This window comes from Mastigoproctus giganteus, chromosome 12 (genome assembly GCF_048544385.1).
Source record: "Mastigoproctus giganteus isolate SK-2022 chromosome 12, ASM4854438v1, whole genome shotgun sequence".
Lineage (NCBI taxonomy): Eukaryota > Metazoa > Arthropoda > Arachnida > Uropygi > Thelyphonidae > Mastigoproctus > Mastigoproctus giganteus.
The window spans coordinates 100,654,308-100,668,745 of NC_143586.1; the positions used below are offsets into that span (position 1 = coordinate 100,654,308).

Sequence of the window (14,438 nt, forward strand, 5' to 3'; positions counted from 1 at the left end):
AAACGCGCACGAGCCAAAGCACGCTACATCTGCCGTCAGAGTCAAAAGGAATCGTGGATCCGTTTTACTTCATCAATTACTGAGTCCACTAGTACTAAGTTGGTCTGGGACAAAATCCGGAAAATGAAGGGAAAATATTCATCCCACAATTCTTCGATCCTAGATTATAATGGATGCACTATAACAGATCCAACTGCAATAGTCAATTCTCTTGGGGAAACATTTTCTAACATCTCTGCGACATCTTCCTATTCCCCAGAGTTCCTGGTCCTGAAACATAAAATCGAAAAACAGGCACTTAATTTTAACTCTAAGAGTTAATGATTTAAAGATTTAATGAGTTAAAGAGTAGGGATACAATGCCCCGTTGTATCCCTACAATGGGGCATTCACTATACAGGAACTGAAAAGAGCCCTCACTCTTTCCAAGGCAAGTAAGCATCTTTCACCAAAATCTATGGATCACCTGCTGCTTCTATATAATAGAATCTTTATTGAAGGGCAGTTTCCGGATTCCTGGTGCAAAGCAATCGTTCTCGCCTTTGCTAAGCCAGGAAAGGATCCAAAAGTAACTACTAATTATCGTCCTATTGCTCTGACTAGCTGTCTGTGCAAAATCCTAGAGAGAATGGTTAACTTTCGTTTAATGTGGCATTTAGAATTGAATGACCTTCTGTCTAACATCCAGTGCGGCTTCCAACGGAACTGGTCCACTCTGGACCGTCTTATTAGGTAGCCAGGTGGGCAGGAGCAGCAGTGCGTAGCCACGCTTCTTGATTAGACCAAGGTTCAAGCCCGTGACTACCAAATGCGGAGGATGCAGAAAGGTCAGGGAATGACCATATCCCCGGAGCAATATGGCCTTAGTTGCTAATGCTCCTAAAAACCAAATAACAACAACAACAACCATCTTATTAGATTGGAAACATCTATCCGGGATGCTTTCCTAAAACGTGAACATTTGGTGTCTATATTCTTTGACATGGAGAAAGCGTGTGACACAACTTGGAGATTTGGCATCTTAAAAGATTTGCATAGCCTTGGTCTTAGAGGGCATCTCCCCATTTTTATTAAAAACTTTTTAGCCAATCGATCTTTCAAAGTTTGTGTGGGATCCTCACTCTCTTGTTCCATCTGTCAAGAGGAGGGAGTACCACAAGGATCAGTATTAAGTGTCACGCTTTTTGCCATCAAAGTAAATTCCATCACCGAACAACTTCCTCCAACTGTAAAGAGTGCTCTCTATGTTGATGACTTGAGCATATTTTGTCAGTCATGCGACATGAGGGTTATAGAAAGACAACTGCAAAAAGCCATTGATCACCTAAATTCCTGGGCTCTATCTAATGGATTCAGGTTCTCGCCACAGCAGACCATTTGCCTACACTTTTGTCGTAAGCATAATCTCCATCCTGAACCTGAATTATAAGGCTCGGACAAAATGCTATTCCAGTAGCAGCGGACACAAAATTCTTGGGACTCGTATTTGATAAAAAGTTGAGCTTTCTGGATCACATCCGTCAACTCCACACAAAGTGCACAAGAGGCCTGAATATTCTGTGCTCTCTCTCTCTCCTCTACATCTTGAGGTGCGGACCGATGCACCCTTCTCCGGCTTTACTGTGCGCTTGTACGATCCAGACAAGATTATGGGTCCCTGGTATACAATTCGGCCAGCGACTGTACTTCGATGGCTGTATCCTGTCCATCATCAGGCTCTCCACATCGCTATTGGATCATATCGAACATCTCCTGTCCAGAGCTTATACGTCGAAGCAAACGAACCACCGTTATCGCTTCGACGTAAGCAGTTGTCTCTAAAGTATGCTTTAAAACTGAAATCCCTGCCAGACCATCCTACGTGCCATTCGTTTTTGAGCCACGATGGGAAAATTTGTACAACACCTGTAAGACTGCCAATCGTCCTTTTGGTATTCGTCTCCAAGAGCTACTCAAAGAACTTAAGATCAAGTAGACAAGGTTTCCCAAACACCAAAGCAACCCCTTCCACCCTGGCATTCCCATGTTCCAGCATGTGACTTGTCCCTTAGAAATTGGGGAAAGTCGGACACTTCATCATCATCTACTTGCAGCTTTATTCAGCACACCGAGCTGAACATTCTGACTTTGCGCCAGTTTACACCGATGGCTCGAAGTTGGAATCATGTGGGATCTGCTGCTGTCTTTACAGACACCACTACGTCGGAGCAGACTCCCTCTGAATGCAGCATATTTACTGCAGAGCTGCACGCTATAGAGTTAGCCTTGGAACACATTAGTAAATGCCATTTCCAACGGTTCATTTTATATTCCGACTCTCTCAGTGTTGTTACAGGCTTTGATAACTGTGAGATATAATCCTCATCTGGTTCTGTCTTGCATTCAGCAGAAGATTCACTTTCTCCATGAATGTGAATATGATATCCGCTTCTGCTGGATTCCCAGCCACATTGGGATTAGGGCAAATGATTTGGCTGACACTGCAGCCAAATCAGCAATTCCCAATAATAATCACTGCCTGTCAGTCACCTATACAGACTACAGGCAAATAATACACCAGAAGATATACTCCCAATGGCAGGATTCATGGAATAGACAGACTACGAATAAATTATATCGTATCAAGCCTGTAATTGAACCGTGGCAGTCTGCGCAGGAATCGTGAGGAGTTGTTCTTGCCCGGACCTGCATAGGACATAGTCATTTGACTCATTTGTATTTGCCGAGGGCTGATGATCCTCCTATGTGTGAGTCCTGTGGCATAATTTTATCAATCAGACACATTTTAATTGACTGTCCAGATTTTAGCAATATCCGTTTTACCGCTTTTAATCATCTGGCTGAGCCATATACACTCAGTCAGATTTTATCCAACAATGACTATGTGTCATTTCAATCAATAAATGTTTTTACTTGTATTTAAAATTTACATGTTATTGTTATTTCTTTATTGATTTATCTTTTCTACATTTTATACCTTTGTTATTTTATATCTTGACATGGTGACTAAGTAATTAGGTCAGTGAAAGCTTATATTTTTTTATATATCACCTGGTTTTGGCACATTATAGCCTTAGTTGCTAATGCGCCAATAAAAATCTAAACCAAACCAATCTGACTATAGCGCTGTCACAGATCACTATAACGCTCTTTTACAGATTGCATTTTGGCATATTTAATGAAATCGTTTCATTTGATGGAGTCGATAGCTTGAAAATGAATAGCAAAACAGCATTAAAATGTTTCCCATGCTCAGTGAAATTTTCTCGCGTGCTAATTTAATTGCAGTACAGTGACTTGTTACATAGTTCCGAGATCAACATTTTAAAAAATTATCAAGTATATTGCTTGTAATATTTGCGTTATATGCATTTATCTGAAGTCTAGTCATCACTCAGTACAGTATTAGACATTGTGCGTAACGGACAGTTTACTCGAATATTGTATCGTAATTAATGCAACCAACGCAGTTACATTTTCGAAGAGTTAATAATGGCCGATAAGAATGAAAAAGCAACAATGTCTGGGTGCAGTACGAAGACTATAAATGTACGAAAAAGACATTTTGAAAATTAAATTAGACGTTTTGAAGTGAATCGATTCCTATCAATGACAAGCAGATGTGTGCCATAATTTAGGACTTGCAAGTTTAACTGTAAGAACAATTATAAAAAAATAAAGAATTAATTTTAGCAGCGGGAAAGATAGCTGTTCCCGCTGCTAAATCCTAATAACCGGCCTAGCCCTAGCTGCAAGCAACTAGGGCTAGGCCGGTTATTAGGATTGAAATGGAAAGACTTTGACTAATTTTATTGAAGATAATATCCGATGCAGAATTCAGTTAAGTTAAATATTATAAAAAAAAAAAAAAAAAGTGAGAGAGAAAGAGATTAGCCAATATGGTGATCTTAAAAAAATCTGACCTAAAAAAAAAAAAAATGTGGAACCATTTAAAACTGGTAAGGGCTGGTTGAATAGATTTAAAATCCAGGGAGAAGCTGCAAGTGCAGATTAAGGAGCCGAAACTTTCAAAAAAGAACTTGTTATAATTATTGAAGAGAGGTATTATGTGTTACTGTATACTTCTCAACAAGTTTTTAACATAGACAAAGCAGGACTTTTATGGAAACGAATGCCTAAAAGAAGTTTCATATTGAAAGAAGAAAAAAACATGCCAGGTTTCAAAGCGGCGAAGGAGCGGTTGACTTTATTGTTAAGTGGTAACGCTGCGGGGGGAGTTAAAATTAATACACCTTTTAGTTTATTTGGAAGAGGGCCAAAGTTCAACCCAAAATCGACACATTTTTCATGATTAAATTCATCAATTAAAATAAATTTAGATCAATTAAATTCATGATTTTAATTGGAATTTTAAGTTTAATTTTGATACGTAAGTAGTTACTACATAATTATATATGTATGTAATGCAGAATATTTTATATGTACAAATATTTGAATATTAAATATTTTGACCGACATTTGTGCATCTTTTCACTACTGTTTATTATTGATTAGGAAATATCCTATGGCACTGACCGCAACTCACAAATACATATGTTACCTTATGGAAATGCAGCGCTCACTTAGCGTTCTGTTTTTCCGGAACGAATTATCAGCGTTAAGCGGGGGTCACAAAAAAAAAAAAAATAAATAAATAATAATAATTAGTAAAAGAAAAGGAAATTAAACCTATCATCCTATGTGCTTCCCTGACCCAAAGGTACTATCCAGATGACCTTTGAATTTCCCCAAACTGCCAGCCTCTACCACCCATGTAGGCAACTTATTCCAGTAATTTATAACTCACTGGCTAAAATTGTTCGTTGGAAGCACATGACTGACTATTCCTATTCCATTGATTCATCCTGTGCATGTCCAAAAATGTGTATTTTTTTGGTTTTGTGCTCCCCCCCCCCAAATATTTGAATATTAGTTTCACAAATTCTAATATAGGTTTGAAAATTTTCTGAAAAATTTAATGATAATAATAATAAAATTGCTTTTTTCTATTTTTAGATACAGAAGCTGTGTTAAACAGCATTGTTACTCTCCTTATTATGGTGCCTATTGAAGATAGTGAAAATCTAATTTATGCTTTCTGTGAGAAGCTGACAAAAGCACCCACAAATAAGATGGGTTTAGTATGTCTCAGAGTGTAAGAATTTATTTTTTTTATACTTTTTTATTATTCATAATTGTAATAAATACTGTCAAGCTTTTTCTGTATTAACTGCCATAAAAGAAATAAGCTGCTATTGTTTATAGAATTTACTTATTGATTTATTAGTAAACAAAATTCAGTAGTGCTATTTAACAGAGATCATGTTATATTGTATAACTGAGACAGTACAATATTTGATAGGTTTGTTTAAAAAGTATCCAGACTGCTATGATATAGTTATAATAAACATAGATTGAATGACTTTAATCGCTCTTAAAATAGTGTCCTTCTAAGGTGATGCACTTAGTCCAATGATTTTCTCATTCTTGGGAAAGCTGATTTTGGAATCACTGAAAGCTGAGCCATCATATTCAAGTAGCAGCAAATGCAGTGGTGTATTATCATGGTGAAGCAAAGTCTTTGGAGTCATCCCACTTTTTCCTGTCTTTTTCTTTGAACTACATCATGAGGGTATCTCAGAACTTTAGTGTAGAACTCTAATTGTTTGCCCATCTGGAGTGTATTTGTGGTGAACATCATCCTCAGTTAGAAATGCCAGCAACATGACCTTCATTTAGTGCATACTTTCTGCACTTTTTTTTTGTGTGGGTTGGGGGGGGGGAGGCTTTCACTGGGATGAATGCCGTTTTGTTTCAGGATCATACATGGAAATCTACATTTCAAATATTTATTCATTATTTGTGTTCAAACAAATTGGGAACAACTTGCCAATGATGTCTACCTCATTCCTCTCTCAACACTTGCCACATGAACTTTGCAGAAATGTACCCGATGTTCAAAGTTTTCATTAAGTGGAATAACATGATCTAAAAGAATAGTTTCTTCAGCAGTTAATCTTCAGCATTTTGTACCCAAGTTTTCATTTGAGACACAATTTCATTATTTCTTTAAAGTTGAGGCCACCCAGATTGCACATCACTTGACAGACTCCGTCTTCTTTGAAATGAAGGTGCCAGTCAAACTTGTGTGCTGCCCATTACATGGTTCCCATATGGTATTTTACTTTCAGTTTTTCCAATTTTAAAACAAAATTTGATGCACACAAATGTTAAGTGCACGCTGACATTTTTAAATACAATTAAATATCAAAATGTATCTTCATTTTTGGCTGATGATGACAGTCTATTGTTAGTGAGTGAATAGCTTAGTGCATGGAGGTAAGGAGGAGACATATCTAAACATATCATGCTTTGTAATATAGGATTGCAGGGGATATTAACACAGAAATTAAATATGGACAGATTTAAAGTGCATTACCACATCAAGCTGACCACAGGGAATCTTCCATTCCCACAAAAACTGATTTAACTTGGCCTTTTGTCCAATTCAGAGATGTATCATTATCCACAGTTCAGCATAAGGATATGTTTTGTTTGTGCACTTTACAGCACAAGGTCAAATGGCCATAATGTGCCTAACTATGGTAAAGGACATACGGATAACAGTAACAGTATTTTATTTTATTTTAAGCTGCACATAGAACCAAGCTTAGTTGATCTTTGGAGGAAACAGAATTTCCCTACCATTGGCTTAATGCTGTAATGTGCTTTAAACCTGACTATATAATTTCTGCATTAATATCCCCCTGCAATACTATATTATAATATTGAAAAGGGTTAGTAACCCAGTAATTGGGTGAATGCACACATAATGGTTGATATGTGTTTAAGTGGAGGTTTTCTTCCATACGCTGCTTCAGTGTTCACTTAAATGAAATACAGCTGTCCTGGCAGTGTCTCAGATTTTTAAATGCATAGTGGATTTGCTTATTTTGCGATGCTGTGCAATTTAAAAAGATATTAGCAACTTAGACTGAACTGTGGATAATGGTATTTGTCTGTAAGTTGAACGTAACAACAAGCTTAATCAATTTTTGGAGGGAACAAAATATTCCCCATGATCAGCCTTGAGGCTTGTAAGAGACATTCTCTCGGGTAAGACAACTTAGGGCTTGCTACCTAGTAGTCTAAAACACTGATGGGACTGATATCTGGTGACACTTGAATCAAGTGGACCAGATTTCAGTGAAGTCTGGACATTCTGTGACAATAAAATCTTTTTTGCTTGCACCTTAATGATGGTGAGACTGTTGGTAACTCTGGGTATTATCCACCATGTGCAAGTCCTGAAATACTGCACTTAGTATACCCAGGTGATCATCCAGTTGTGAACCAACGTAAGCAGAGGTCGAGTTGTAGCTTGAAGTGGACCGTTTAGTCACTACAGCACAATTTCATTATTTCTTTAAAGTTGAGGGCCACCCAGATTGCAGATCACTCTACAGACTCCGTCAAGATTGGATATTCCTTACATTTCAAATGTAGGGCTCAAAAACAGTGTTTGCAGACCAGCCGCTAGATAGTTGGCCAAACCTATTAGTAACTCTCTAGGAGACATCTAGGTTATGCAGCAGAAACAGAACGTCTATGAGACAAAGAGTGGAGAGACTGTTAATTAATTAACCTAACTGCCCTCTTTTGAATGAAATGTAGAATGCCTGAGAGAGGTTTTGGTGGTACCACCCCAGATGGGGGAACAATAGTTCATGGTAGGGTGGATTTGCAATTTGTACAGAGTGAACAGTGAAATCTGCATAACAGCAGATTTAACTGGTCTGAGATAGTCCACTTGATTGATTGATATTAACTAACTATACTCACCAGCCAAAAATTATAAACCTTTTGCAATTGGTGTCAACATGTAATTAAACAACAGATTGCAAATGTAAGTTGTCACGTGGTATGATTACAAGTTTCTTAGTATCAGATAAATATGCTTCATGTTTAGCAGGAGCAACATTTACAAACACAAAGGAAATCACTATGTATGTATGTTGAGTGCAACCATCTCAGAAATATACAGTTAGTGGAAGAAGAAGAAAGGAGGAAGCATCTCTAAAAGAAAGAAATGCAGCATTTCTGCTGGTAGTCCAAGAACACGATTTCAGAAATTTAAAGCAAATTGGGCATCAGAAGGCTGAAAAATTCAGTTTAGGCAAAGAAAGACCCATTTCCAACCAAACTATGCAATGGGAGTGTGAAGAATCTGGGATTTCGCAGTATTAGTATGCTTATACAAAACCCAATTTTTTTCTGTAAAAAAATCAAAAAATTTGACTGTGGAACAGTTGAAAAAGATCATATTGTCTGATGAGTTGATCTATATATATACTTTTTTTTTTTTTTTGCATCAAAGGAATGGTGAAAGTGTGGCGGGAACCTCACAAAGCCATGCATTCAGACTATTTCGTGTCTACTGCTCAAAAAGGTGCTGTTATGGTATGTTCTTTTAGTACAGACTGGGTCCACTCATGTTATTATGAGAACATGTTACTTCCAGTGAATACCTTTCTGTTTTATCACACCAACTTCACTCAGCAATGTTTATTTTTACCCAGATTGTGATGGATTCAGGAAGACAATGCAACTGTCCATCATGGACAGTTGCATTGTCCATGATGGACAGATGCAAAAATTGTATCTGAATGGTTCAAGGAACATTTCCAACATCTATTCTGGCTAATTCCAGATCTGAATTCAGTTGAGAATGTCTGGGATATGTTGGAAAGGGTAGTTCTCTCTTGACCACAATACAGCAGCTGATAAATACCTTGATGGAAGAATGATCAAATCCATGGCTAGACACCCACTGTATAGTTATAGTGATACTCATGCCACTAACATTCAGGCAGAAGGTGCCCACTAGATATTGAATAAAGGTTACTAATTTTTTGGCCTGTAGGCATACTTAATGTTTCCCCCCTCCCCCAAAAAAATGCTTCAAAAACTCACATTTTCCCATCCACTTTTTAACATTGGTTGACTTATGAGATTGCTATCAGTGTCTGTTGTCTCCTCTTGCCCTAATAATATTTTGTTTAATAGTAATCAGATTTGTAGCATACACATCTCCCCCCACCTAATTAGGGTGCTCAAGGCTCTGATGGGGTGGTTAATTTTATCCATGATTGACTTTAAAATAAACGAGTTAAAAATGTGATTTTTAAAACAAGTTGGTCACCTTGTCACTTGTTTTTAACTCACTTCTGTACAGTCTGATCTAGACCAGTATTTTCATAATGAAAACTAGCAGATGTACCTGTTATATGCCAGCCTCCGTAGCCAGGTGGGCGGGAGCAGCAGTGCATAGCACATGCTTCTTGATTAGACCGGGGTTTGAACCCATGACATCAAATACAGAGGATGCGGAAAGGTCAGGGAATGACCACCGCATATCCCCGGAGCAATATGGCCTTAGTTGCTAATGGCCATATTGCCATAATGGCCATAAAATAACTTAGCTCCTAAAAGCCAAATAACAAACAAACAAACAAACAAACAACTGTTTCTCTGGGGTTATTTCTACCCATATGCAGTACTTCGCATTTGTCAAGGTTAAACTTCAGTTGCCACTTCTTAGCCCATCTGCCCAAATTATCTAGATCCTGTTGCAGTAGCACGCTGCCATTACTGTCATTAACAACCCTGCCAACCTTTGTATCATTTGCAAACTTCGACATTAAGCCTGATATACCGTCATCAATATCATTGATAAATATACAAAACAACAGTGGACCCAACACCGAACCCTGTGGGACTCCACTAGCATTAGCATTAGCATTAGTAGAGGCATTTGATGCAAGAAAGCAAGCTTATGCAGCATCAGCCAAAAAAAAAAAAAAAAAGTAACATAAATAAATAAAAATAACCACTTCCACTTCACCCCTCTGTTCGTTCGAAATACCTGTCCAGCTGAGCCTTAAACTTATTTAGGCTATCAACTTCCACGACAAGGGATGGAAGTCTGTTCCACCCACCAACCACCCGCTGGCTAAAGGCAAATTTCCGCACATCTATCCTACATCTGTCTTTCCTCAATTTGAATTTATGCCCTCTCAGGTGATTTTTCTGAGCTAGAGGAAGAATCCCATCAGCATTGAGCATGCTCAAACCATTCAAGGCTTTGTACACCTCTATCAGATCACCCCGCTGGTGCCTAGTTTCCAGACACTGTAATTTGCAAAACTTAAGCCTTTCTTCGTAAGAGAACCCCTTTGTCCCATTCACCAATCTAGTTGCCCTTCTCTGTACTCGTTCCAGCAGCTCTACATCCTTCCTGAAATGAGGCCTCCAGGCCTGTATACAGTACTCTAGGTGTGGCCTGACCATTGCCTTATACAAGGGAATAATCACCTCCTTATCCCTGCTAGAAAAATTCCTATATATCATTGACAATACACCATGAGCTACTCTTGCAGCTCGTCTGCACTGCTCAGAGAACTTCATATCTGCCTGCACCACCACCCCCAGGTCCCTTTCATTCTCTACCACTGTCAGTGTAGTACCACAGAGTTGATACGTTGCTCTGGGGTTGCTGTTTCCCATATGTAGTACTTTACATTTGTCAATGTTAAACTTCATTTGCCACCTCGAAGCCCATCTGCTCAACCTTTCCAAATCCTGTTGCAGCAGCATAGTGTCAGTAGTGTCCTTGACAACCCTGCCAACCTTCGTATCGTCTGCAAACTTGGCCATTAAGCCTGATATACCATCATCAATATCATTTATAAATACAGAAAACAATAAAGGCCCCAATACTGAACCCTGAGGGACTCCACTAATAACATTAGTCCACGATGAGCAGTGTCCATTGATTACCACTCTCTGTCTTCTCCCCCTCAACCACCCCTTTATCCATAGCAGCAACTTGCCTCCAATGCCACACTGCTCCAATTTGTGCAGCAGTCTTCCATGTGCAACAGTATCAAAAGCCTTTCTAAGATCCAAGTATATAATATCAAAGTTATTCCCTGCATCCAGTTCTTTTGTGACTGCATCATAGTATCCAATCAAATTGGTCAGGCAAGACTTCCCCTTAACAAAACCATGCTGTGTCCTAGCTATAACTGAAGTCTTGTCTAGATGATCCTGCAGTGCTTCTTTCACCAGTGCCTCCATTAATTTTCCGGGAACAGAAGTTAAACTCACAGGTCTATAATTACTTGTGTCAGCCTTTGATCCCCCTTTGTGAATTGGGGTCACATTTGCACATCTCCAGTCAATGGGTACCTCCCCCGAGTCCAAGGAAGCTCTCATAATTATGGCTAAGGGTTTGCTTACCTCCTTTGCTGCCTCCTTTAATATAACTGGATAGATCCCATCCACCCCAGGTGCCTTTCTTGTGTTTATCTTCAACAATTTCTCCTCCACTTTGCTCTCAGTTATTACAAGATTCTCTAGCTTACTGCTAGAGTTGAATACACCTCTGGCATTCCCCTCGCTGAATAACTCCTCATGTGTGAATGTCGATGCAAAATATTCATTTAGTTTGTTAGCTACCCGAGCAGGGTCATCAACAGTTGACCCATCGATCTCAAGTGGACCAATCTGATTCATCCCCTTCCTTCTAGAGTTTACATAAGTAAAGAACTCTTTGCTGTTTTTCTTCGCATCCCTTGCCAAGGATCTCTCGTAATCTGCCTTCGCCTGCCTAACCTCCTTTGTAACTTGGTTACAGATCAACTTGTATCTATCATAGGCGTCCGTGTCACGTGTTAATTTGTATGTATCCCATGCATTTTTCTTCTCTGCCATATGCCTCATTAGTTCATCTGACAACCATTTAGGCCTAAACCTTGAACAATATTTCTTAGTTGGTATGTAAAGCCTAGTAGCTTCCGCGATAAGTTCTTTGAATGCTTCCCATTTTGAATTTGCTGTTGGCAATATCATCAGTTGATCCCACTGTATAGAATTTAAATACTGTCTCAGTCCATTGTAGTCGCCTTTACAAAAGCAATACCCCTTCCCTTTACCCCTAATGGTAGTTACCTCTTTGAGTAACTCCCACTTCAGCACACTGTGATCACTGCCACCAAGTGGTTCATTTATCTGCAGATTCTTAATGCATGAAGAATCACTACTGATAATCAAATCAAGAGTATTACTCCCTCTAGTTGCCTCCCGAACATGCTGATGTAGAAAACAATCATCCAATAAATCCACAAAAGCCTTGCTACTGTGTGAGTGACCAGCCCCCAAATTCCAGTCAATATCTGGGAAATTAAAGTCCCCCATTATAAGACTCTCTGATTTACTGGCCCACTCTATTTCCCTGTATAGTTCCTTATTATACTCATCAGAGTCATTAGGCCTATAGCACACTCCTACTCTCAATTTTGATCTCCCAATGCTTATGTCACACCAAACTGACTCGACACTGCACTGTCCAGCGATGTCGACTGGCTTCACTTCCTTGGATTTTATGTGTTTTTTAACTAATAGCATAACCCCTCCTCCCTTCCTATCCTGTCTATCCTTTCTGTAGACATTGTACTCCCCAAATTCCAGTTCTGCATTTCTTATATCTGTGTGACACCACGTCTCTGAAATCCCCACAATATCTGCCTTTGATGTTTTGAGCAATACCTCAAATTCATCAAATTTATTTACTAAACTCCTAGCATTGGTGTACACACAAGTATACATGCACCTGTTCTTTTTCTTAGCTACCCTAACACAACCCATGTGTTTACTTGTACCCCAATGATTCCCAGCAGTCTCTGAAATATCCTGCATCTTATTTTCCAGGCTGCGGCTCATTCCAATAGAAGCAGTGCAAGAATCACTTTCACCTCTGCCAGTGGCTACTGTTAATCTATTAGTCCTTGTATCCCCCCAATCTAGCAGTTTTCCGACCCACCTAACATTGCCTCGATAGCATCAGCAAACATTCTTGCACCCTTTCTATTTAAGTGTATCCCATCCCTGTAGAAGCAGTCTCTCCTGTTAACAAGTACAGACCAGGCTGAAAAAAATTCTACCCCTTGAGCCCTGCACAATCTTTCCAGGGCTGAATTGATTGACAGGGCTCTCATCATATACTCCCTCCTATGTGTCTGGGCAGAATTGCAGACACTGTCAATTTCAACCCTAATTCACGGCTTTTTTTCATCAGTGACCTGTACTTGTCAAGTAATTCCGCCGGTCTCCTACTCTTAATGTCATTAGTGCCAACGTGTACAACTATATCACCTTTTGTGCCCTTAAAAGATGATATCCGCTCTACAACGTCATCAACTTTTGCCCCTGGCAGACATACCCTGGTCCTATTCCACCTATCCTTTTTACAAAGCATGTTTCCCGTTTCCCTGACAATAGAGTCACCAACAACTACTAGTTCCTTTGGGACCAGCGCATTCTGCCTTGGGGGTTGCCGCTGTGTTCCGCGATGACCAAGTGCAAGCTCTGGCATTGGTGTGGGCAGCTGAGAGCTTGATGGGCCCCTCACTTGTAATCCTTCGAGGGCATCCACCCTATCCTTCAAGCTCTCATATAGGCCCATAACAACGCTGAGTTGTCGCCTTATCTCCTTACACTCCTTGCATCGCACACACACAAAGACATCCCCCATGGCAGTATCATGTCCCATACTTGACTGCTCCGCAAACATCAAGCAAATAGTGCATCTTACAGGGCTGTGATTCAGAGGACAACTGCCCCCCTCAGTTCTCCCCTGGGCCACAGCATTCCCATTAGCTTGAGCCCTTTGCTTTGCTGCTCTGGTTTGAGTCATGATTTAGATTTACTTTCAATAAAATTTCAATTTCTGTACAAAATTAAATCCTAAACTTGTATCCAAACACAGTTATAACGCTATATTTATGTTTCAGTAACGAGTGTTATCTACGGAATATTTACGTTTCAGTAACGAGTGTTATCTACGAAATATTTACGTTTCAGTAACGAGTGTTATCTGCGAAATCCCTTTATATAACTTTCGTATCAAGTTATGTATTAATTATTTGTTTTTACTAATTATTTATGTTACGTAACCTAAGTGGTTATATGTATAATTAATTATGTTAAATAAAAGTAATTATATTACGTTTGTAATCTAAGTCGTTATATGTATTTATTTAAACGTACAATTTAACTGCTAACGAAGTTCAACTAACGCTATCTAGTACGGTATATCGTATCACAAAGGCGGGAAAATTACGAACGGTTAGCGGAGTTGAAACACGTGGAAACCTTTACCGACACTAATAACATTAGTCCACGAAGAGCAGCACCCATTGATTAACATCCTCTGTCTTCTCCCACTTAAGCATCCTTTTATCCATTGTAGCAACTTACCCTTAATACCATTCTGCTCCAATTTGTACAATAGTCTTTCATGCGCAAAAGTGTCAAAAGCTTTCCTGAAATCCAAATAGATGATATCAAATTTATTTTTTGCATCCAGTTCCTTTGTA

General features: G+C 39.1%; 1 protein-coding gene across 1 annotated transcript in view; it reads left to right on the forward strand.

Moving 5' to 3' along the window:
- The window catches only part of eIF3m (eukaryotic translation initiation factor 3 subunit m), a 123,486-nt gene that overhangs the window by 34,133 nt on the left and 74,915 nt on the right, over window positions 1-14,438 (forward strand). The window contains exon 3 of the mRNA XM_090386747.1: window positions 5,017-5,155. Coding sequence (XP_090242873.1) covers window positions 5,017-5,155 — 139 coding nt within the window. The remainder of the gene's footprint in view (window positions 1-5,016; window positions 5,156-14,438) is intronic.